General features: G+C 40.0%; 1 protein-coding gene across 12 annotated transcripts in view; it reads left to right on the plus strand.

Moving 5' to 3' along the window:
• ELMO1 (engulfment and cell motility 1) overlaps positions 1-26,309 on the plus strand; it is a 577,880-nt gene that overhangs the window by 261,553 nt on the left and 290,018 nt on the right. For all 12 annotated transcript variants that reach the window (XM_077119672.1, XM_077119654.1, XM_077119621.1 and 9 more), the window contains one exon: positions 10,330-10,434. In XM_077119672.1, the coding sequence (XP_076975787.1) occupies positions 10,330-10,434 (105 nt within the window). The remainder of the gene's footprint in view (positions 1-10,329; positions 10,435-26,309) is intronic.

Consider the following 26,309-nt stretch of genomic DNA (forward strand, 5'->3'; position numbering starts at 1 on the left):
AGGGTCAGGCAGTAAGAATTTTAGGCTTTTCTTACTATATGGTTTCCATCACAGCTTCTCAATGCTTCAGTTGAACGCAAAGCCATATAGACAATAAACAAACGGATGAGTGTAGTAGTGTTCAAATAAAACTTCATTTAGGGATGCTGAAATTTTTTGTGTTTCATATATTTATCACATCATGAATTTTTCTTCTTTTGATTTTCTCTAAACTATTAAAATCATGTTTAGCTTGAAGATCACATAAGAACATGTAAAGTGGGCCAGATTTGCCTGGCGGAGCTGGAGTCTACTAACCCCTGGTTTAGAACAGTTCTTGGCACCCAAGCAGTGCTATGTTAGTGTTAGCTGCTACTACCTGATTAGAGTTGCCGTCACTGTCATCAATCAACCTCTAAGCTCTTATGTCATGATAAATAAAGCCCTGAAGAGCATCTTTGTATGGAAAGCTTTTCCCCCCTACTTTTTTGGAATAACTATGTTGCAGCCCTAAGTAAGAACAGGATGGTGTTGGGTTCTGGAGGAGGCAGGGCATGCAGCACGCAAGCCTTTGCATCCTAGCAGCCCAGCTTAGCTCTTGCAGCTTGGGTAGCTCCTAGCTCTGTCTTAACAAGGAGCTTTCACCTGCCTCACTGATGCTGGCCCCTCACCTGAGACTGTCAGGAACACTGAGCTGGACTCACAGGGAGCTAGTTGCATGATCATTCAGCCAGGCTTGCCCAATAGTGATGGTAACACAACACCACATCTTTAGCTCGTCCTTAAAGCTGTGCTCTCTGACACCTGGTTGTAAAAGGGAGTCAAGAAGCCTACAGGACATGAATGATCTTAGTTCATGTTCTGTTTTAAAGGTGATAAGGAGTGGGAGCAAGTGGTATTTCTAAAAGGAAAGGTACAAAAATTGAGGAAAGAGGGCGGGCCATGGTGGCTCAGCAGGCAGAGTTCTGGCCTGCCATGCCGGAGACCTGGGTTCAATTCCCAGTGCCAGCCGTGCAAAAAAAAAAAAAAAAAAATTAAAGGAAGAAAGAATAAGATGTTGCCTGTGGGAGCCACAATGCTTGTACTGTTCAGAATCCTGCATGTGCTCAGCTGAGTAGAAACATTGCAGATGTCTTTATAAACCTTGACAACCTTGGTTCATTATTCATCAAGCTTTTTTGTAACCATAACCAGCTTCATTTTAAAGGAATTTATTCCCAAGGCATTGTTAATTGAGTTTTTTAGGGTAGTTCTTTATTGTGATTGAATTAACATACCAAATAAACTATGTTCCTGTTTAACCTTTTGTTCATCAAGTCTTAACCCTGCACTTTAAAGATAATGAAATGAGTCAGCCGAGATTTTCCTGAGTTGTATGCCCAGCAGTGGATGGCCTTTTCTGACATTTTAAGAGTAATTTTAAGAAACACATTATTTTTAACTAAGGAAGTTCTTCAGTCCAGAATTTTTGATATGAGTTCTTCCATTGTGTGCAAATCTGAGGTTATTTATGAGTGTGTGAGTGTGTTCTTCAAGAAGGCATTATTAAGATTTCTAATAATTTATTTCTGAAATAGAAGCTCCTAGAAGGCAGGTACTATTTTTGTATTTAAATTAATTATCAGATGGAATTGATCATTTCTGTCTCCCACAGTGCTTTGCATAGTAATAGGCATTCAAAATTATGTGTTGAAAGAATGAGCCAGGAGTTGAAAGGCGTTTAGTGGTCACTTGCTCCAGTCCTCTGTCCTTTAGTCTTCTCAGTAGTGCACCTGAGAAATGTGCACCCAGCCTTGCTTCAGTATTTCTAAGGACAGGGAATACTGCTTGGGGTCACTTGCTCCAGTCTTCTGCTAATCCTGTTTTCTGAAGTTGCATAGGATAACACTAGCACTCCTTCAGATGAGATGCATGAAGCCAGCAGAGGTCGTCCCCACAACCCTATCCCATCTCTATCACCACACCACACATACACCTTGATTTTAACCTGGGCTAAATACCTGCATTTACCTTCCAACATTTCTGACATGGTTTTTCTTTCTGACATTTCTCCTTCCTGGCTTCTCTTCTGTGTATGATTTCCTGGGTGTCAAGGTCCCTCTTGAATGTAGACTCCAGAATTTGTGCTGGGTCCAGATGTGGCCTGGCCAGGGCCCCTTCCAGTGCAACCTCCTCTACTCTGTTTGTTCTATTCCTATTGATGAAACCCAACATGTCAGAGCCTTTGGCTGCCATGGTAAATGAACTTATATTGGATTTAATGTCAACTCTATCTCTTACTTGTTAATAATATGAACAATCGTGAACTCTCCTAGGTTACCAAAAAGCCCAAGAGAGAAGGCTCCCTTTAGTGATGGTGGGTAGTTGAAGATGGTTCCAGACCTGAACTGAACCAGAGATATTATTCAAAAGACTAGTTGCAGAATGGCCAAGCCAAAAAAATCGGAACAGGTATTGCATTCCAGGAGGGTGGATAAAATTAGCAGACTAGTAGAGGGTTTGGATGATGCTAGGTTACAAGAACAAAATGTACCATCGAGGGAGGTAGAGTGAGGAAGTGGAATGATTTAGAATCTATTGGCCTGAATCCTAAGCATTTCCTGGGTATTCCCTTTATGCAGATCCTTTGTCCTTTACCTAAAAGGATTATATTATATTATATTATATTATATTTATTTACTTTTACATGACTGGCACCAGGAAACTATCCCAGGGTCTCTGGCACAGCAGGCCAGAACTCTGCCACTGTACCACCATGGCCCACCCTAAAAGGATCATATTTTAATGATGAGGAGCTGGGTTTTCATGAATTATTTGGAAGCCAGATTTCCCTTATTCTATAGATGTGTGCTTGAATTTTTATACCTTTTTGAAGGACTTTACATTCCTCTGAGTTTTGCTAATGGGGCCCATTCTCCTATTCCCCAAGACCTTTTGAACCTAAATAAGAAAAAACAAACCACGGAACAGAAAATTGAGTGATGAGTCTGCCACATTACTGACTGTGATTTTGCAGAATTTACAATCTCTGACCCTTGTCTATAAGATGAGAATAACTTTTTCCTCTTACTAATAATATTTACCCCACTTGGTAATCGCAAGTGCCTGGCATGTTATACCCCAGTGCTGGCTCTGATTCCTGGCCACAGTTCTTTTTCTGCTCCTCAGTGGATTCTCCATCTTTCTCAGCCATAGATCAGGTTTGATAGAATGTCCTCTTTGTCATTATCCAGACTATTGATTATTAAATTTAACCAAGAGTGACTGAGACCAGAGGCGACTTCTAAGAATTCTTTCCTGATGCTGATCCATGTTGGAGGTCTCAGTGTTGGGTGCTTCCAAGGAATACATTATATGAATGTGTGATGCTGCCAGGTGTGATGTGATAGAGTGGTGAGCCTGTGTCAACTCCAAGAATGCATGTCCTACCTAAAGCTTTCATATTCAATTGAAATAAAAGTCATTGCCTAACAAAGCACCCAGTAAGGGAAATCAAGGGTTCCAGTTCCATCAGCTGGTAGGTATAGGTCCCTAACACGATCTTGGATTTGATTCATGTGGCTTTTGAGCAGTGATCCTCAAAGTACTATAGATTGAATTGTGCCCCCCCCCAAAAAAAATGTGTTGAAGTCCTAATCCCAGTTCCTCAGAATATGACTTTGTTTGGAAATAGAGTCTTTACATCTGGAACTGTGGAAGTTAAAATAAGAACATATAAGAGTAGAGTATGCCTTTACTCCAGTATGGCTAGTGTCCATATAGTCGGGGGAGAGGAGAAACAGGAGAATGACATATCATGGCTGAAGCAGAGATTGAAGCCCCAGTTTTGCTTACAAACCACCAGAGGTAAGGAAGAGGCAAGGAAGGATTCTCCTCTGCAGATTTCAGACTTCTGTCCTCTAGAACTGAGACAATAAACTTCTGTTGTTTTAAGCCACCCAGTTTATGGGACCTTGTTCTGGTTGCCCTGACAAACTAAGAAATAGAGTCTGGTAAAGGGACCATTAGCATCATCTGAGAACTTGTATGACTGTGAATTCTTGGGCCCTATCTTAGACCTACGGAATCAGAAACTCTGGGGATGGGACCCAGCAATCTCTGTACACTCCTCCAAGGGATTTGGATGCATGTTCAAGTTTGAGAACTACTGATTTAGAAAAGTGGTTTCTCAATCTTGGCTGCGCATTGGAATCACATGGGGAGCTTTAAAAATCGGGATGCTTGGATCCCAGTGACAGTCTCCCATGTTGACTTGGGGTACAGCCTGAACATTAGGATTTTTGAAAGCTCCCCAGGAAATTCTAAGATGCATCCCAAGATTGAGAAGCACTGTTCTGGGAGCATTTTGAAACTCCACACGTTCATTGCTGCTGGATGAGGCAGTGAGGGGTGGGAGGCATGTGGAGTTTGACAGAAGCTCCCTAGCTATCATCAAACCCCTTCGCCCTGGGAGGAACATGATTTTAAATTACCAGCATTGAGACATCTCCTTGAACAGGGTGTTGTAGACTAAATGAATATTCACTCGATGTGATAGTTTTAAAGGTTGCATTTAATGCTTTATTTGTTCAGCAAATGCAGGTGGTCATAGAGCACAAATGTTAACTCTTAAATCCTCAAAGGCTTTCCCCACGATCTGCCATCTGGCAGGTATTATTGTAATCATCTCTTTATTATCCATGCTAATGAAGTACTAGCATGGCATTAGTAATCGAAAAACACAGAACATTTAAGAATCACTCAGGCTAATATTGGCAACTGCTCCCTCAACCCAGGAACCATTCAGGGGTAGAAAATATTGACTGATTAGCAGTCCTTCCCTTCCCTATGGAGGTGCCAGTAAATATTATTTTAGTCAGAAATTTGAACAATAGGAGGAGAAATGTGAGGTTTCTAAGTTATAATTTTTTCAAACAAAGGAGTCTGTTTTATTGATGGGATGCTTAAGCCCAAAGCAGATGAACAGCAAGTAATATTTAAAATGTATTTGTACCTTGGAACTAGCGGTTTCGAAGCTTTGTGTAGTAGAAGCTGCGTGGGCAACTAGGAACGGGTGGATCCAGAGTCTACATCTTATTCTGATATTCACTGCTTTACTTGAGATGAGCCGTTCTATCCATTAGTGGTTCTCAAAGTGTGATCCCCAACCAGCAGCATCTGTGTTCTGGGAGACTGGATAGAGTCCATACTGGTGCCCCCCACCCCAGACCTATGGCCTGAGAAACTGTGGGGGTGGGTGCACTAATAAACCCTCCAGGTAATCTGAATGCATGTGCCAATTTGAGCACCACCGTCCTCCACCTGGGGCACAGTTTTCTTGTCTATAAACTAAGGGGGCCATTCTGTATTACATTTAGGGTCCATGCCAGCACTCAGATGACCTTGACGTACCCAGAAAAGGTTTAAAGAGCTTCTCTCTCAGAGCTGATAATCTTCCCTTGGCTGTGCGATTGAAATCATTCAACTTGAAACCTGGCATGTGGGTAATAAGAGAAACTGATGTCCCCAGGAACTAGATAGCTAAACTAGATTTGAGTCCACATTGGGCAATTGAATAACTTACGGCTTCTTCAGCTGCTTCATACCCCTTTCCCAAAGTCAGAAACACTGGTGCTCTGGAAAGGAAAGCTGTCCCTCTCTCCTCTCGGGGCTGAGAGCTGTCTGATGTGATTCACGGGGCAGGATTTCTGCAGGAACTAACAAATGGCATTTCAGAAGGATGCACAGAGGTACACAGGCTTTGCAGTAAAACAAGGGGAAATCTCAAGCCGTTTATCAAAGCTCTTGCAGCTTCTATTTCAAGACAGGTGGAAAAAAATAATGTGGAACAAGAAAAGAAAATAAATCTGGATCAAGAGCATCTCATAAATAAGAAAGAAGGGGAGAGGGGGCTGTTGGCCTTGTGGGGTTCTCAAAGTATTTTTATCACAGTGCAGAAAGCTTTAGTCTTTCAGCATTTAATTCTTCTACCTTTTCCTGTTATCAACACCTGTGGTTGAAAATTATTTTACCTGCTATTAAAACCAAAAGAGAAAAAGAAATCATTTCAAGGAGAGAAAGGCTGGGAAAATGATCCTTGAATTTTAAGAAAAAAAAACTTAAAAGCATAGGTCACCCAGAACTACAAAGTATTTTTTTTCCATCTAGAATGCTGCAATGCTTCATAATTTAGGACACGCCATTGAAAATCAAAGGCAGTTTTGTAAGTGACTTTTCTTTAGGTAAGAGCCTATTTGTTGGAGACAATTAGGATGTGTTCTATTGGCATGAGAGAGATTTTTGTCTATTATAATGTCTTGGAGGTGAAGAGAAATGATGGCTTTTATTAAAAAGCATGGCTCACAAGCCCATTCTACTGAAGGAACAAATGTTGACTGAGGAGAACCTCAAAATTTGAAGTCCTGCTTTGGACATCTTTGTGAAATTCCCAGCAATATCAGATTGATAAATATCTGACAGGATAAAATCCTATTTAAAATAACCATGTGCACTGGTTTCAAATCCTGCCTCTGCTTCATCCTGGCTCTGAAACACTGGGCAAGTAACCAATCTCTCACTTTCTCAGTTTCCTTCTTTGTCAGTGAAGAGTAATAATTGTACCTACCTCCTGAGGCTTTTAGGAGAATTAACAGTTTGCATATGTAATATGTTTTGCACGATGCCTGACACACGGTAGGCATTATTTTGTTGTTAAATAGAAAGAAGCTCAATGACTATTTGCTAATTAGCTATATATAGTGCTTTAAAAGGCCTCTACAAATGAATTGTACCATTTTTTAACTCTAAGGACCTTTGGAAACAGCCATTCCTTATTGGATGCACGTCATTTATGCCTGAGAAGGGGTCTGGTCAGTAGGAGGATGCTTCCAGGAAATTCTGGGAGAGCAATTCAAACAAGACTGATCATAGGAGAGCTGCTTTCTGATCAACTTCACTAACAGCTAGCTCTGGGGAGTGCTTAGAACTAGATTCAGAGAAACACTTTTTTTTTTTCATTTGATTTCCTTTTTTATGTTTTTATTTTTGGAATAGACCAATAGACCAACCCTAGAAATAGGTCTGCGATAAATGCCATGTGTTTTATTCTTATATTTGGCACATCCTTTTTTGTTGGCTGGTCACGCTACATAGCTTCTCACATTGATTAGGCTGCATTTTTCTTGAATCAACATTTCTCAAGCTATATAAAGTCTAAGTTGTGAGGCACTGGACAAGCATCCCCAAAATACTCAGTAAATGTTAGCTTTTTTTTTTTCATATTACCTGTATTTATGAAAATCTGATATGTCAAAGTCAAAAGAATAATAGTACCAAAATAAATGTATCTGACTTATGAGCTGGTGGTAATAGCAAAAGACTAAAAATATGTTCTGGTTTCAAGCTTGATTCTTATGTCAAGAAAGAATTTCCTAGATCTAAGTTATTTTGTTTTGAATTTATTTTAAGTTTTTAAATTGAGATTAAATCTACAAATCATAAAATTAACTATGTGACATTTAATACACTCATAGTGTTATGCAACCTTCCCCTCTATCTAGTTTCTAAATATCTTCAACCCTCCCCCCCAAAAAAAATCCCCACAGCCATTAGCAGCCACTCCCCATTTCCTCCCTTTCCTCAGTCCCTGGCAACCACTTACCTACTTTCTGCTTCATGGATTTACATATTCTGCGTATTTCATATAAATGGAATCATACTACCTGTGACCTTTTGTGTCTTTTAATTCTTTTGTGTTTGTAATTTAACCTTTTATGTTTTTAATTCTGTTTTTGTATATATCTAGGGGTAGAATTGCTGGGTCTTTTGATAATTCTACCTTTAATTTTTTGAGGAACCACCAAACTATTTTCCACAGTAGCTGCACTATTTTTCATTTCCACCAGCAGTTCACAAGGGTTTCAATTCCTCCAAATCCTCACCATCACTTGTTATTTTCTTTTTTTTAATAAGTTGCCCTAGTGGAGTTGAAGTGGTATTTCATTGTGGTTTTGCTTTGCATTTTTCTAATGACTAATGATGTTGAGCATCTTTTTATGTGTGTATTGGCCATTTCTATAACTTCCTTGGAGAATTGACCATTCAAGTCCTTTGTCCACTTTTAAACTGAGTTGCCTGCCTTTTTGTTGTTACATTGTAGGTGTGCTTTAGATATTCTGGGTACTGTACCCTTAATGGATATATGATTTGCAAATATTTTCTCTCCTTCTATAGGTTTTCTACTCACTTTCTTGATAATGTCCTTTGATGCACAAAAGTTTTATACTTTGGTAGAATCTGATTTATCTGTTTTTAATTTTGTTGCTTGTGCTTTTGGCATCATGTCTTAGAATCTGTTGCCAAAGCCAAGAAAACAAGTATTTCCCCCTATGGTTTCTTTTAGGAGTTTTATGGTTTTAGCTCTTAAATTTAGGTCTTTGGTCTGCTTTGAATTCAGTTTTATGGGTGGTATGAGGAAGGGGTACAACTTGTCCCACACGCAGCAATGTTCTTAATGGCTCAGCTGCAGTTTTCTCATCAGTAAAAAGGGGTGCTGTGATACTTGGATGGCGAATACATGTAAAGCACAAAGCAGTGCAAGCACCTGCAAAATACTCAGTAAGTGTTAGCTTTTTTTTTTCATATTACCTGTGTTTATGAAAATCTGATATGTCAAAGTCAAAATAATAAATGTAACTGTGATGGGGAAGTTCCGTTTTCCATATCCACAGAACTAAAAGCATTATGAAATCCTGAATTGCAAGTTACTTTTTAGAATAAATTTTGGATAATTTATTTTCAGCAATTTGATTTATTCTTCCCCCCAACTAACTCTTGAACACCAGTCTGAGTCTCCTACTCCAATAAATATCTTTTTTACATGCCAAATGATTTTAATTTTTTGTTATAGTCATATTTATTTCATAAGAGCTATGTTTCTCATCGTTAATAGTAGTACTTAGTATTTTTAAACTTTCCCACATTTTAATAAATAAATCAGAATAAAATGCTAAAATAAAATATTCAAATCACTGTACATATTAACCTGCTATGTACAGAGAGATGCTCCTGAAACAAGACCAAGACCATGAAGCAGCACTGCTTTCCAATTAGTTTACATGTTGTTTATTAGCTGATATACAAAATTTCCAATAAGGGAAAGATGGATTCTTGAAAAATGTAGGAAAGTACTGGTCCTTTGAATGTTTAACGTGTAAACAAGAACTTCTTGTACTTAAATCAGAAAGAATTGTAGTTAGCAAAAATTTCCCTGAAAAATGAACATTCTAGATGTTTATTAGACAAAAATACTTCTTTTCCTACGATTTATCTTGATCATGAAGTAAAAGCAGTTTTCTTTAACGTCTTTCTCTCACACTCTTGTTTACATCTCAGTTACATTTATTTTCATCTCCTTAACATGAAAAAGAAATACACGAAAAAACAAAAAACAAAAAACAAAAGAAAACAAAAAAATGAATAAAAGGGCAGTGCAATGGTAGCTGAGTGGCAGAATTCTTGCCTGCCATGCCAGAGACCCGGGTTCGATTCCCAGTGCCTGCCCTGCAAAAAACAAACAAACAAGCCAACAACAACAAAAATACATGCCTTCACTTAACTCATTCACAATTTAGAGTTGAAGTTTCAGGACAGTACTTGTTTTCAGTGATTGACAGTGGAGAGCTATTTGCATCTCTGCATCAAGAGACATTGATATTTACTGAGCAGTCTCCAGCATGTTGGGGAATCTAGTCAGCCAGAGGTACTCATGCTCTCTGAGGGTTGCATTTGTAATTACTACTGTCTTCATGGTTCTTGGTGCTGTGTGGTGACCTTAGCAGACCAACTTCAGGACCCTGTGTGCATCTGAATTTTCTCACCTATCTCAGTTGGGAACCTGTGAAAGCCCGTTCACAGGTGTGACCTATTAAACCCTCACAATGAGGGTGAGAAAGTTAGGTAAATGGCTTCTTCAGTATCTTCAGTGCCACCTTCTAAGTTAAATGGCAGAGGTGTGGCTTCATCCTGGGTCTTTCTCCCCAAATCCTGTTGGTTCCACCTCAGCATAGCTCCCAGAAATAATTTTTAAATGTCATTTTCTTTTCCCCACAGTGTCACATGTCTACGAGTAACTCAATTTTTCTTTTTTTTAAACTTCAGCTGGGCTTTCTAACCCCAGGTATAAAAGCTGGTTTTGCTGAGCCTATAGATCTGTTCAGTAACTGCTTACATGGAGATAGGGAATGTCATCTTTATTTGATTATTTGGAGCTCACCTTGTGGTACTTCTGCCCGGGCAGGGAAACTAGATCCATGGTGGCTGATGAAATCTGCTGGAGAATTAACCTTATCAAAACTTTTGTTTTAATTGCAGAATCATGTCAACCCAGCAATGGACTTTACGCAGACCCCTCCTGGAATGTTAGCCCTGGACAACATGCTGTACTTTGCTAAGCACCACCAAGATGCATATATCCGGGTAAGCTTAGGAGTTCCTTTGGATATTAAAAGTTTATTACTGTATTTGTAATCTGATTACATAAAGGATTTATTTATGTGAAAGATTTGGGATCAGGTCCTTGGTCAGCAACATGACCGTCCATGTGAAAATTGTTTTTCCATAAAAATTTGATTTGGCTTATATGTGGAAGTATTTTATTGCATGATACATTTTCTAGGAATGCACTCTGCCCTCTTAGTAAGTGATTTAATGTTTTTGAGAGGCCATGTTATAAACCTCAGAGAGTTCAGCGTAAAAAAGTAGAAGCCGAAGAAAAATTGAATTTAGCACCAAATGATTAACATTTGTGGATGAGTGTTTCTAAAACTAGAGCTTATTGATGCTGAATATATTCTTAATTGCCTAAGAAACATATGTCTCATGAAAAGTAGTTTAATGTTTTGAGCCCATTTTCCTCAATGAGTTCTCTATACTGCTATAAGTGAAATTAATACCGTGGCAATATCTGATAGGGACTTACAAGAAAAATCTGTTTCCAGAGAAGAATGTGGCCCTTTGTCCAAATGCACTTTTCTTTATTGGTTAAATGGTCCCATAATTCAGATGTCCCTATTGTTTCCTCAAAAGCATTCCTTTGGGTGGTGCGACCATGGCTCAGTGGCAGAGTTCTCACCTGCCGTGCTGGAGACTCGGGTTTGATTCCCGGAGCCTGCCCATGCAAAAACAAACAAACAAACAGAAAACCCAGCATTCCTTCTGTGATGTTTTCTGCATCCCATTTGACTTTGGGGAATTAACTATTAGATAGAAAGCTAGAGCTATTTACAAGAACAGATGGGATTGTTGGATAATATGTAAATTTGGAGGCTTTCTGGGAGGCAGCTTTGAGGTAACTATGAAAATATCTGTCTACTGAAGGCAGGGTGATGTTGACCCATACAGCCAATGAACCTCTGATGTATGAGCTGAACGGTCTCTTTTGAAACAAAGATGAGTTTGTTTTTGTAAATTCTCATTTTGATAAAATTTGTGTTTTTTGACTAGCTTAGTCTCCTGACTGAATGCAGTTGCACATTTATTGTTTGTATCTATCATCTCATAAATGCTTATTCTATACCTGAATATAGCCTTACCGTTCACTCTCTTTGCCAGTCAGATTTATTGTTGGGGTTTTTAAAAAGAAATTGTTGTACACACATACAGGTTCTCGCTTCGACCCTGGCAATCCACCCCTCTGCCTGCAGCTATCTTGTTCTTTGAACCCCTCTGTAACCTTATTTTTCCATATCTGTCTTGTTTGTGTTCTAACCCATCTACCACTCACTTTTCAACCCCCTGTCCCAAGGCTTCCAGGCCATCATTTCCCAGAAGCTACTCTCCTCCCAAATTCAGAGAACTCTCCCCATCCTTCAACTCATTTCACCTCCCCTTGATACTCTAGGCACTGTTTGCCATCTACCAGTTCTCTCTTCTTGCCTTGCAGCCAATGCTGTTTTGGTTCTTTTCTCTTTGACAGTTACTGTCAATCCCTGAGGAGGGGGTGGGTATGTGTAACGTGGGTGATTCTCTTCCCTGTCAAATGCAGATGAGCCTCAGGACTCTGTGGACCTTTTTTTCTGGCTACAACACTCTGTCAGCAGGTTTGCAGAGTATCTCTCAAGGCCCTACAAGGAGCAAGGTGATGAGGGTTCCATGAGAAGGAACTTGGTCATTGGCCCTAACATTCAGAGGTTCACTCTGGAGATGAAAAGAAGGAATGGGAGTGGAAAAACAAACATACAGACACTTTCCAAGTCATATTGTATATATTTTGATTGGGAAGGGGGAGAGTCAACCAACAGAAATTCATGCTCGGCTGTGGAAAGCTTCCTGAAGGGAGTGCATCTAGGCTGAGTTGTTGACTGTACAAGTTAGCCAGGTGAAGAAAAGGAGGAAGGCATGAGGAGAGAACTCCCAAGTAGAGTCATGCGTGCCAAGGCCCAAAGGTGTGTACTTTGATCAGGAAATCAAAAATAGTCTAATATGGCTAAAACACAGAGTGGCAAATAATGATCATAACTTGATGGGCAGATAGGAGGAGCCAGTTCATTCGGGACCTATTAAACCATATCCAGGTGTCTGTTTGAATTTTGTCCTAAAGGCAGGAAAGAACTCCTAAAGTATTTTAAGCAAAGATGGTGAGACTTAATTTTAGAAAGATCACTCCCAAGCAAGAAAACTGATGTGAGGAATCCAGACAAGAGGCAAAAATAAAATCTGGGAAATTATAGCTGTCATCCACAAGAGAAAGGATGGTGGCTGCAGTAGGGTGGTGGCAGTGGTGCTGGAGAGAAGCAGTTTGAATCAAGAATTATTTGAGTGCTAAAATAAACTCAACTTTCTCTGAAGAAGGGGGAGATTTCTGGCTTGATGACTGGGTAGATGGCAGGGTCATTAGCGAACTAGGAAGTGCAGGTCCGTGAAGGTAGGGGGGTGGAGTCACTATTTATAGACATCCAGACACTTATTGCGTGTGGGACATCTGCCCAAGTGGGACAGCAGAGCTAATCCCATGTAGATACCAAGTTCTCTATATTCTATTTCCTTAAAATTCCTCATATGAATCCCTTCCAGTCTGTTCATCTGCATTGTTGAAATATTATCTTAATGGTGTCCCTGATAAAGTCTGGTGTCTTTGAGTCTACCCTCCATGCCAGATGCTAAGGTGAGCTTTATAAAATATAGTTGAGAATGTACCAGGGATCATTCCAAGCCTACAAATCCACCTCTATAGCATTATCCCTTGATCTATCCATCTCCCTTTCTCTATTCTCCATTCTATCCACTGCCGCCATAGCCTCTGCCTATACCAAACTATGGCAGACCATAGAGTCCCACTGCTGAATCTTTACTCACACTATTCTTTCTGCTTGAATGCCCTTCTCATACCTTCTTCTGCCTGAAAACCACTCATGGAAAAGAAAACTTATTGACTCCCTACCTAGAGCCCTTCTGCACCCTGTACACACTTATCACTTAATTTCTGTAACACTTGATGGCTGCCTCCCCTCAATGATTGTAAGCTCCTTGCGAGCAGGCACCATCGTTCGTTTCTCTTCCGAGCCCCTGGTGCCAATACCTGGCACATAGTGGATTTTAATAAACTCTTGCTAATTAAATGAGTAAATAGTTCTTTAATTTTTATTCAGATGTCTTCCTGCTAGTGATCAATTATTTTTTTATCTTCTGAGAACCATGGCCTTTTTTTCCTTTAACAGTTATAAAGGTGTATTTCCACAACACTAATTTATTGATGGGTGGTCTGGTTTCTCATGTAATATTTGAATGAACTTTTTAAACTGAGTACTATTGAAAGCTGTGGATGTAATTGAATTACCCCACACTTGGATGGGCACAGAGCGTGAGGAGATTTGCAAATCTGAGCATCCCACTGTGCATGTAGTAAAATCTGATTTCCAACTTCTAAGCCTTATTTACTGTGGTCATAGTCGCTTTTGCTTTTTCTGGGAATGCTCCGCTCCCCAGCTCTCCCCAGCACGGGAGCGGGACTAGGCTCTCTCTAGGAGGGGATGGGTGGAGGGTGGATGCTTGGCTCACTTCCATCATCCTGCTGTCATCATTTCAGAGACAGGATAATAGTATGGAGCTGAGTGTGTTGCACATTTTGTTTTTGTTTTTTTTGTTTTTTTCTTTTCCTCCCTGGAGTGGCAGAAAAAGACTTAGTGACCCCATTAGAAATAAAACCTTTGGGCCTAGATCATAAACAGTCAGTACTTTCGATTATTCAGTTGAAACTACTGAGAAACCAAAATGACTTGGTTTTTATTTGGTATTAGACCTGTGCTGGTCATTGTGAGAGCCAGGATTCAGCCATGAGTTAGGAAACTAGAGTTCACACAATTCACAAGCTCAGGTCTGAGTTGGAAATGTGATATTAAAACAAATTTAAGAAAAAGGCTATAGCAAAAGGAGGACAGTTTCAGAATGCAGTTTTCATAATAATAGAAATACATGCATGCCTAACTCAAAATTGCATGAAACCATATGAATATGCATGAATATGACTTCAAGGTCATACTGAATGAATACCTAGTGTGGGTTGGGTAACATGCAAGATGCACTGCCTCGATTAGCTCAGTCTTCAAGAAAACCAAATAGGATAAGTGTTATCACCAGTTAGTTGCAGTCAGTTCCACTGGGTCAAATAGTCAGGAGTGAGACATCTGGAATTTGAACTTGAGTCTTTGGAGTCCAAGTCTTATGCTCTTTCCAATTCCACAGCCACCTGTCACTCGGTTTGGAGTGTGATTGACAGACCAGTGCTGTCCTTCTTGACATGGAGGGAAAGGAGACAGAGTCAAAAAGAGAAGTGTTAGAGAGCATGAGAAGTTCAGAGAAACCTCAAGTGAGTGGTTGTCTTCAGTTAGACTCTTCATAAATCTAGGGAAATTCCTAGAATTTATGTCAGGAAGCTTTCCCTAAAAGTGGGAGAGACCACACCTTTCCTGTCCATTTTATTACCCAGCTTTATATGCAATTTCACATTATCTTTATTATATTGTAAATTCTTTGAAGACTAAGGTTGTCTCTTTCCTATATATTACCATATTTCTCAATATTTGATTAATATTCAAGTGATACTATTTAAAGAAATAAATGAGCCCAGCGACGGTATCACGCTGCAAGGCTTTCCAGATTTCAGGTGTGGTCTTTAGTTTCAGAACTGATGACATGAGAAATGATCTGCAGAAGTATTTCAGAAATCTGGGGAGGGAGGGTGGGGGCATGTAGAACCTACTTATCAGTATCTGCCCCCCTCTTACTATTACAGTCAGACAGAAGTGTACTGTGAATTAATTTCAGACCCTAAAGAAATAAGATATGCTTTTTTATTGTGCAAAAATAGAAACCAAATGCATACAAAATGAGGTGTTTCTATTATTACTTGCACCTTTTTCAGAGGAAAAACAATGTTGGTTGGAAATACGCAAGGAAAATGAAAACAGTCCATCCTCTTCCATGCTAAACAGCCTCTAACTAAAGGGAGAGAATATCCTTTCAATGTTTGCGATCATTGATTCATTGAGTCATTCAGGAAATATTATAAAGCATATACTATGTGCCAAGCTGGTGCCCTGCGTGGTCCACATGGTGGAGAAAAAGACAGAAAGGGTCCAGTTCTCAGATGCAAGGAAATGGAAAAGCAAGCCAGGGAAGGGAGTAGGATTTGTGGGGTTGAGGTGTGGTGGGGAGGGGATGGAAAGATTCCTGTTTAATTCTGGGTTTTTTGAAGTGGACTATTCTGAATATTTCTATCAAGCTAGTAAAAACTTTCCTTGATACCTCTTTGAAATTGTATTCAATGTACTGAGCAGGTCAAAATTGCACCATTTTATAAGTTATTATATTGTGTGACTAAATCAGAATCACATAGGGCCTGCATTTTTTCCCACTGAAACACATTTTAAACAATTATATTACTTCTCAGAAAAATATTCTTGCCTTTGATCAATATAGAATACCTTCACCAGGCTCATTTATTCTGTTAAATGGCATCATTTGAATATCAATCAAATATTGGGTAATATGGTAAAATATAGGAAAGAAACAACCTTGGTCTTCAGTGGATTTATAATATGATAAAGATAATGTAACACTGCATATACAGGACCTTTCCCTTTTGGGATGTTTTACTTGGTGTGGTCTTATGTCATAAATAAGACATTTTCTTTTTTTCAAAATGCAATTTTATTGAGATATACCCATACACCGAATAATCCAACCAAAGTATACAATCAGTAGCTCACAGTATCGTCATGGGGTAGTGCATTCAGCACCACAATAAGTTTTAGAATATTTTCATTACTCCAAGAAAATAAAAATGGAAAGAGTACACAAAACATCCCATACCCCTTATCCCCTCATTATTTATTTATTTAGCCTTTATTTTATTATGCATCTGTCCATACACTGGATAAAGGGAGCATCAGGCAGTAGGTTTTCACAGTCACAGAGTCACATGATAAAAGGTACATGGTTATACAATCATTATTAGCAATCCAGTCTACTGGATTTTCTTAATGAGACTGTTATTAAACTAACTACAGAATTTATAAAGTCCTGCGGCTCCCAGGAAACAAAATGAAAAGTAAATCCTGGAGACTACTTATTTGTTACATGCCCTGCAATTCTTGCCTCAACATCCCTCATAATTTATGGAAGCCATTTCTTCCAGTTGGAATAACTTTGCATACTTGTTGACTATGATAGAAGATAATGAATTTCTTGAAAGGGAAAAAAATAGAAATGCCTTTAAAAATAAGATTAATTACTATGGTTTCATGTAATTTTGAGCTAGGCATGCATAAATTTCTATTATTATGCCATATCAGAACAGAAATATTTATAATATATCAAGTAAATGAGACTGTAGGAAAAGATGGATATTTGTACCCAAGAATTGTTTTCTCAAGCTTCTTTCATTATAGCCATATATATTTTTTAAGATTAAAATCATTTTACCATTTAAAGAGTAACAGAGGGTGTTGGACATGGGCAATTTAAAATTAAATACAACCTCATGCCACAGCCACTTGCAGTTAAAGGTAAGCATGTTATCATTATTATTTTTTTAATGTATGAAAATTTTAAAGTGTATTTGCAGTATTTCAGAAACTTTAAGTGGTTTCTCCCTCCTCATGCTGCACACATAGTAAACAATATTTTTTACAAATAATTGAAAAAAATCCCAGTGTAGATACTCACTTGCTGCTGTCAGTTGAGAGTGCTGCTTATTGAGGAAGTGCTGAGAAGAAACTGCTGCTAGGTGGACATAGTCTGAGAAAATTTATCATCTTTTGAGCTCTTACTATATTTCAAGTACTTAACATATGTTGTTTGTAATCTTTGCTTCAATACTTACAGGGGTGGGAAGAGTAGGTAACATTTGTACCATCTTCTTCCAGTCTGTAGATAGTCCTTGTCCATCCAAACTCAACTCACATTCAAAGCCATTCAGTGGAAACCCTTTTCATTTTCCGTCTCCTGTGTCGGAGGACTTAAGCATAGTTATAATTATATACACTTATTTGGAGCTTGCTATGAGATAAGAACCATGCTAACCATTAAGTTTTCACCACACCCTATGAGATAAGCACTGTTATTATCTCCATCTTATAGATGAGGAAACCTACACAAAGGGAGGGTAGGTGACTTGCCCAAGGTCATACAGCTAAGTAAGCACAAGAGCTGAATGTAAACCCCTGTTTGCTATTTCCAGTGCCCTTACTGTGCCTTTTAAGATTTCCTAGCTTCATATAGGGAATGCAGCTCCTATTCAAATGAATCTTATAGATGTGTTTTGTTTAACTGGCACAATATTTTTAAAAGAAAGAGAATCTGAATTGCTTCTGGGCAAGGCATGCACTCCCACTCCAAGTAACCGCAACCCCCAGCACTCCTTAGCCTGGCATTCTAGTTCTCCGCATTCCGGTTCTCTGCCTGGTACTCGAAGGTGCTTGAGCTAGTGGTGACTGACGGTGACGATCTGCAGTGACATTCTAGAGTTTTGACTGCATTGCCAGCACAAAGTATGGACCCAAACAAGTTTAGTTGCGTTCTCTTTTTCCTAGCCCATAAGATTAATACTTCATGAATGTGCAGTCTTCTGGGGGGTGGGGGGGTCCATATTTATTTGCTCTTGTCTTTTTGTCTTTCCCCTCTGATTGTAAACTTCACAAGGCTAGGGCCTCATCTTGTGTTGGAATTTTATTCTCTTGTTGAGGATGAAGGACTTGAATTTTGGTCTTCTAAAACTGGGAGAAAGGGAATAGACAAAGAAATAGGGAGAATTAGGAATAGGAACCCCCATTTTTCTCAGTTTCCTTTATTGTGAATCTGAAAGGAAAGAAAGGTAATCAAAGCTCATTAAAATTAGACTGGGAGAATTTTAGGTTGTATGTATGTTACTTGAATAAAAATTAAAAAAACAACAACACAGGACTGTACAACACAAGCATTGCACCCTAATGTAAACCGTTGGTTACTGTTAACAGTATGATTATTAAAATGTTCTTTCATCTGGTGTAACAAAGGTACCACGCTAATGCAAGGTGTCGATAATGGGGTATCAGGGAACTCTGTATTTTCTGCCTGATTTTTCTGTAAACCCACTACTTCTTTAACAAAAACAGAAAGACTGGACTAGTGCCCTCTGCAGGGTGGGCCAGACCATGCAGTCAACCTCTTGCTGTCCACCCAGCATGTGTTTAAAGGGAACAGACTTCAAATCCCCCATATGCACAAAGCAGGGTGCTGATGGAGGCGATGCTGAGTCTTTAAAATACATGAAGGAACTTTTAACTTTTCAAGGGGGAAATTGGCAGTTTCCCAAGCTACATAATTACAGGACAGTGTGTAATGTGTAATTAAACTTAACTATGAAGCAAATGATTGGAATAAAGCTTGGTGGCATATCATTTTTTTTTTTGTTCCCGCAGTGCTGACAGATCCTCCCCTCCCCTTGTCCCTGAAACAGCTTCAGCAGCAATTGCTACTAATTTTTTTTTTAATGAAATTATATGTTGCCAGTTAAACACACAGTTTCGCGTAAAGGAACCTTTTTACTTGAGTGACATTTTCCTTCTAGGTGATCTGGAGCCCAAGTTCAACTTCAAATAACAAGGACCCCAAGGCGCAGCCTTTCTGGGACTTTAAAAATGATTCTTTGCTCAATAACTCATTGAAACCCTTTATTCGTCACCTTTCTGTTTGTTCTTTCTTTGACCAATGTCCACAACTTGGAGGCTTGTTTTTATGTACAACAGTTTTTCATGTTTTAAAAATAGTGGCATTAATTTTCCAGATCGTGAATAACCAAGCTGTTACTGCTAAACAATTAGGACCACTTGAGAATGTGAATATATGTGATTAGATTTACTAATTGGGCTAGAAGGCAGAATTTCTGACTTCCATAGCCGAGGGTTTGAATGGAATGCTTCAGGCTTCAGGATGAGATCATTGTTAAGCTTGGACTTCGTTTTATCTCCAAGACCTATTATCCGAGAGAGGGGATATTGGGGAGTTAGACATAAATTAATGGACTGGAGTATGTAGCAGCCTGTGCTCTCCACATTCAACCCACCAGGCTCTTTTGGTGCTGGATGCAGTATCCAAAATCTGAAGCAGCCCTAAAACCTGATAGTCGACTGTTTCATTCTCTCTTGATACCAGCCCAAGCTAATTATCAAGCTCAGAATTTTTTCTTATCTATATTTGAAGCCCCCATCCCCTCATTTTTCTTTTTCCTTTCCCTCTTTCTTTGTTTCTTTCTCTTTCTTTCTTTCTTTCCTTCTTCCTTTCATTCTTTCTCTTTAAATTTATAACTCTGGTATTTTAAAGCAGCCATGGATGGGTTGAGAAAAAGTGAAACCAAACTATGTAATGAATCCTGTGCAGTTTGAGTATTGTAAACTTAGGCCCAGTGAATTATCAGTTTAAGAATGACAAGACTTTCTGTGGGGTGTGTTGACGACACCCTCACTAGAGTATCAGCAAAGCTCTTAGACAAAAGTAGCTGTCATGGTGTCTCTTAGATCTAGTTAACATCTTTCCATTTTTTCTTAGTCCTGGTTCTCCAGAAGCAGTCTCCATTGTTTCTTTCTTTCTTTCTCTCGATACGCTGGTTAAATAAATATTTATTGAATAAATAGGGTCAATATTTCTTCAATAAATATTTAATAAATACCTGTCCCATTACAAGCTCTCTTCCTTTCTGCTGTAATGGCTCACTCAGCATGCTGTTCGCTGTCCCAAACTGTCTGTCAGAAAAAGAGACCCTGTTCCCACTCCTGGGGAGGCATTTCAGTGCGTGAAGGGTAGCAAAGAGCATACAAGACCTGCCCCCAGGAACAGCAGCCCTGGGGTTCGACCCACTTCCTGGTCTGCAGGGGTTGGGATTCAACAACAAAAGCATGACTCACACAGGCGCTGGGTGGAACAACGCTTACTCACATAGGGAAGAGACAGAGCAAGGTCAGCCTCAATGGTGAGTGACAGTCCCTAATGGCCAGAGGGACTCAGTCTGCTGGCAGCTGTACAGAATTGGTCTACATGCTCCCCCCTCTTGTGTGCTATGGACAGGGAACCCCTCTCCCTTCTTGCCGGGAACAGATATAGCTGTGGGTGTAGGCTGGGTACCATAAAACGCACATGATAAGACAGTCTCCCCTGTAGATGTTTGCATGTGCTTGGGGCTAAGGGGGAAGGTGTGTGTGAGCTGGCCACTTGGCCGCTGTCTGCTAGGGGGTGAGTTTTGCCTCCAGGTGCCTCAGGAAGGGAGTCAGCCCACATTCCCAGCCTCAGGTGCCAGGCCAACCCATCTGGTCCCAAACACAGAATCTATTTGTGGCTCACAGAGAATATCTAGGCAGGCTGCACATGGACTGTCCCCTACTGCAATCACTTCATGCATTTTCTACTTTAGCTGTGCAAAGCTCAGTAACTGTTTGGCTGAAGTCATGCTATCACTTCTCATTTCTGCTCTAGTTGCTGTACTGCGTCACAGTGCAGGAGTTCTAGGACCACTTCTGCTGGATCCTTTGAGAGGGAAAGGTTTCTGGGAATTTCCCTGTTCTGTGGCTATAGAGTTAGAAGGTATTAAAGGCCTCCTTAGCTTTTGATTAAGGAAGTAAATAAACAGACAAACATCTGAACTAAAGAGTTGACTGGCACTTTTGTACCATTGCTTAGAATTCCTCTACTCAATTGTTATTTTGTTACAAATATCATTCTAAGAAAGGATCCATCTGCCACACGGGTTAGGCTTGGCTTAACCTACTCAGGACTTTGCTATTTAAATGTTTCATGGTCCTGAATACGGGTTGCTTAAATATTCCCTCTCAGTGACTCTGGCAAGCTCTGCTCAGCGAATTGCTTCTCAGCATGTAGGACTCAGTGTACCATCAGCAAAACTTCACCAGCAAATCCTGTTGCATTTATATTCCAGATGCCTTCGCAACCTTTCCCCACCTCTACCCACTGTTACAGTAATCCAGTCCATCAGGGTCTCCCTCTTGCAGTATTGTAATAGCCTCTTACTTGCTTCTTCCTGCTTCCATCCTTGTTCTTCTTTCCCATTCTCAACCCTGCAAGCAGCCAGAATCTTGAGAAACCAGAGTGATCCTTCTAAAATTTGATCACATCATGTCCCTACTCTGCTCTCCAGTAGGTTCCCCATCTTACTGAGAGTAAAATTTAGAACATGGCCTGCAAGGCTCTTACAAAGCCTGCCTCTGCCTTCATCTCCTTGTCCACCCCCCTCACTCACCTGCTTCTGTAGCAGACAGGCCTTCCCCTCTCTCTGGTTTAGCTGTGCTCTCTGTGAAAAATCCCCAAACCCCCTCTCCTTGCAGGCAAGCAAGATAAAGCACACTTCCTGGTATAGAATGGTATAGAAACCTCCTCCCCTAGCCTTCAGGAACTGGTGAAAATGCACATAGGCAAAAGAAGATATTCCTGGGATGGGGGCCCCTCAATGGTTCAGCCCTGGGCCATTCTCAACTTAAATCAGCCAATTGTTTACCTTGTCTTTAACATGTCAAAGAGTCTATAAAAGCTAAGGTTGCCTTTTGTTGGAGGCTCAGACTTTTGAGGTGACTCAGCTGGGCCCTCGTGTGCAGGAGCAAATAAAACCTGCTTCCCGAAACTACGGCTCCTTAGTCTCAGCTTGTTCTAACTTCGGGAACGTTCCTGGAGGCCTGCGGCCTGGTTCCTGGTTTTTGCGCTACATTTCCATGAAGACCTCCCCTTTGATTTTTGATCATACCAGCTGCATTCCAGCCTCAGACTTTTGCCTTTTTGTTTCCTCTCTCTGGATCCCTTTCCCCAGTTGGCTATGTGGCTTCCTTCCTCACTTTATTTAGGCTCAGATAGCCCAATCTGAGAGGGCCTTTTTCAACCTCAAATAAAGATAAAGTAATGATTTCTTCCCTTACTCCCTGTCTGTCTCTCTTACCTCTTTTGCTTTCCTCTAAATTGAAAGCTATTTTTTCTTACTTTTTATTTTGAAATTATTTCAAACTTCCAGGATAGTTGTAGAAATAATACAGAACCCATACAGAAGATGCCAACATAACCCCCATCCAGATACCCAGAGCCGCTGATTTTAACATTTTGCCACCATCTGCCATATCCTTTTTCTCTCTGTCTGTCTCTGTCTGTCTGTCTGTCTGTCTTTTTCTCATCTGTTTTTTGGTCTGTTTTCTAAACATTTGAGAACAGGTGGCATACAGACAATGGTAATTAAATGTAACACATATTCCAGGCCAGGATCTAGTAATGGAGGAGAAAGTGCCCGAAAGGACATTAATGGGACAAATGTAAAAAATTGGAACGTAGACTGTAAGCTTTAAATTAATCTTGAATTTCTTAAACCTGATAGCTGTACTTAAGTTGGTTATTTAACTGGACTTCCTTGTTCTTAGGAAATGTACTTGGAAGTATTCATGCTTTTTTTACATATGCTATATTCACCTTTGTATTTATTTCCTGTTTTCCTGCACTAGAGTATAAGCTCCACGGGAGGCAGGGACTATCTGTGTCTTTGCTGTATCCCAGTACACAGAGCAGTGCTGGGCAGAAGAGGTACTCAGTACATATTTGTTAAATGAAAGCATAAATCTAATGAGTTGCAAGGATCCTGCCAGAAAGTTCTAGTGTTCTGTCTTCTGGCTGATTTTCCACTCTAGCTGGGGAAATAGGTGTCCATATGAAACATTCTATAACCTACCTGGCTATAACAGTCCATTTGACCTGGGTCCATCCTGGAATGGAAACCAAATTGGCGGGTATATTTATATGCCCCCAAATAGCCTTGCCCCAGAAATGCTGATGCTTCAGTGAATCACTACCGACTGAAAAAAAAAAAAAAGTATTCATATGACCAGAGCCCAGCCAGTATTTAAACAGTTGCCTACCAAATCAGATGGCATTTTGTATTGGTATAATAAAATGTAGGTGGTGATGTTCCCAAATGTCCCATTGTATTCAGTAAAAATAGCTTCCCCCTTAGGAACTGTGCAATACACCTGGTGCAAGCTGCAGAGTTTGACATTGTCAGGTAATTTTATTTTTATATTGACCTTCATTTTATCAACTTTTCCCCTGCATTGGTAAAACCCTAAGATTCCAGAATTTAGTATAAATCATAAGTAGTAGATACTATCTTTCTTATATTTTATAAAGCAACAGAATGCTGTCTAGTAACAGATATTAGAGCCCTAATTACTAAATTCTCTCTGGCTGATTTATCAAATGCTATTCTGTAGCGAGTAACCTGATACCTGCAGTCTTTTAGAATCTGAGACCCTGGTATATGTCATAGATTTCCTGTCTACAAATTTGTGATTACGAAGATCAGGGAAGAAAAGCTGGCTGACCTTTCAGTTCTTGAATGGTCTTGTTTCCACATCACAGGACCTTTGAACATGCTTTTCCTTCTGACTCAAACCTTCTTTTCCCCAACTGCCTTGGCCATTTGACTCCCATTCATCCTTCAGGACCTCACAGTAGGTCAGGGTCCTCTTTTATTGGCTTTGTTTTCATGTTAGTTCCTTCATAGCACTTAGTTTGGAATTATATAATCATAGGTCTGACTTTTTTTTTTATCGTTCTTTCTGTCACATATGACAGGGCAGCATCCATGTCCGTTTAGCCTTGTATCCTCCCTCTCTAGTACTGGGCCATTTAAATTATTCATTAAATGGATGGTGAAGGGATTGATATGTTGAATTCCTGACCGGTGTAGCTACTCCTCTTTTTCTCTGAGAGGAAAAGCCCTTTATGGCTATCAGTTATATGCCTTAGAGAATCAAGACTGAAGCCAAACTCAAAAAGAATCTGCCCTTCAGATTACTGGTGAACCATCAAAATGGCCACAGTGTGTTGACTGCAGAGCTGCATGATATTAACCTCATGTAAAGTCTCAGTTATTAAAGCCATGAGGAAATGTGTATGCTGCCTGGGTAGGCATGGGTTCTATATGAGCAACTGACTAGGAAGAGCAAAATTTAGTTATTTGGGCAGAAGGGTCAGTTCTGCTGACAGTCTGGGAACTTGGGGCTTTACTTTGTGCATTGTAAAAAACAAAACAAAACAAAAATCTAAAAATGTGTTGAGTAAAGTGTGCCATGCACTATTTTGAACACCTTACATATATTATCTCATTGAATACTCACAATTCTATGGGGTAGACACTATCATGGCATCCATTTTCCAGATGAGAACACATATCCTTTGTCCATTGTTATGATACATATTAACTGCAGACTTGAAATTGTACCCTGACAGTTCTCTTTGGAGACCTTTTAGTACTTCAGCTTTAGTTAACTAATATGCTAATAAATAAGCCTAACAAAAAATTCTGATTTGTAGTATGTTTGCCAGTTTCTTTGGTATAAATACTCCCGCCATGGCTGATTTCAAGCTATGAGTGGTTTATGTCAAATTTTTGAAAGAAAAACAATTGGCCTGCCCTACCCCATGGAATTGTGAGTGTTCAGTGAGCCTACTCTAACACACCACTTATTTGACCTCTCTCAGTGTTCCTACTTTCTCACGTATTATCTCATCCACTCTTCTAGCAGTATGATGAAATATGAAGAACATGTGTGGTTAACCTCATTGTCCTGATGGGTAAGTGGCATGTACAGTCCACAGTGCCAATAAGTGATGGAGTTGGATGGACTCTCTGGTAGGAGCCTGAGAAGGACACAGAGCTGGTCCAAGAGTGCTGTGGGAATGGCTGATTCTGGATAGGAAGAGGGGGGTCCATAGGTATAGGCACATCTGATTATAGAGGAATATGGTGGTAGTGGAAGGCAGAAGAAGCAAAGTACCCAGCCAGCTTCTCTGACTCCATCAATAGGCACTCGGCTTAGGAATTCTTCCCCATGAAGCCTACAATTCAACTCCCATCATCTCCCCAGCAGCGAGGGAAGGGTGCACCTGACTCCAAGTGAGGGAATCCGGAGGTCTTGGAGGATTGGGGAGCAGCTGCAACCAGTTCATGGCTGGGGAGAAGTCTAATGCGATGGGGTTAATTGGGAAGGTCAGTGCCCCACTGGCCATTTCCTTTCCTTATCTGGGGATAAAGCCAAGGGTTCGTTGATTTTCCTTTTTCATCTAAGGCCCAGCTGGGCTAGTGAAATTATTTTAAAAGGAACTTTTCCCATGTTGTTTTAGAGGGCCATGAAATGTGAGCAGCTTCTTAGATTATGGTTTATCGACGGATTTCAAGTAACAAAAATGCTATAATCTTTTGACCTAGCATTTCCATCTCTAGAAATGTACCTTAATGAAATAAGTTTTAAATAAGCATAAAATTTTCTGTGTGAGGCTGTGTATCATTACATTTGAGTAAGCTGTACACATGCGCACCTTTGGAGGGTGGCCCTGGAGTCAAGAATGTGAGAGGACCTAGCTCTGCAGGTACCCCTGAAAGCAGGTACTTCTGCCTCTTTACCTGGGCAGCCTCAGGCACATTAGAATTTGTGGCTGTTTTTTTAAAGAAGGAAAAAGTAAAATCTTTTTTTAGGTATACAGCATCTGTAAGATTATTGATCTCTCTAATCTTTAAGTGCTCATGCTATTTGTATTTAATGTGTAGGCCGATTGGGAACCAAGAGGAGCCTCTCTGTGGTACCCAGATGTTGTACATCGTGTGCATAAGAGGAGCTTGGTTCATTCCAAAAGGTCAGGGTTGCTTCCTGGAAAAACCTCTACCACCATTCATCGCTTTGTCCTGGAATGCACTCTCACCCTTTCCATCCATATCTTCAGAGATCTTTGTCAAGTTATAGAATAATTAAGAGAAAAGTCTTCCTTATTCTTGCTCT

This window comes from Tamandua tetradactyla, chromosome 1 (assembly GCF_023851605.1).
Source record: "Tamandua tetradactyla isolate mTamTet1 chromosome 1, mTamTet1.pri, whole genome shotgun sequence".
NCBI lineage: Eukaryota > Metazoa > Chordata > Mammalia > Pilosa > Myrmecophagidae > Tamandua > Tamandua tetradactyla.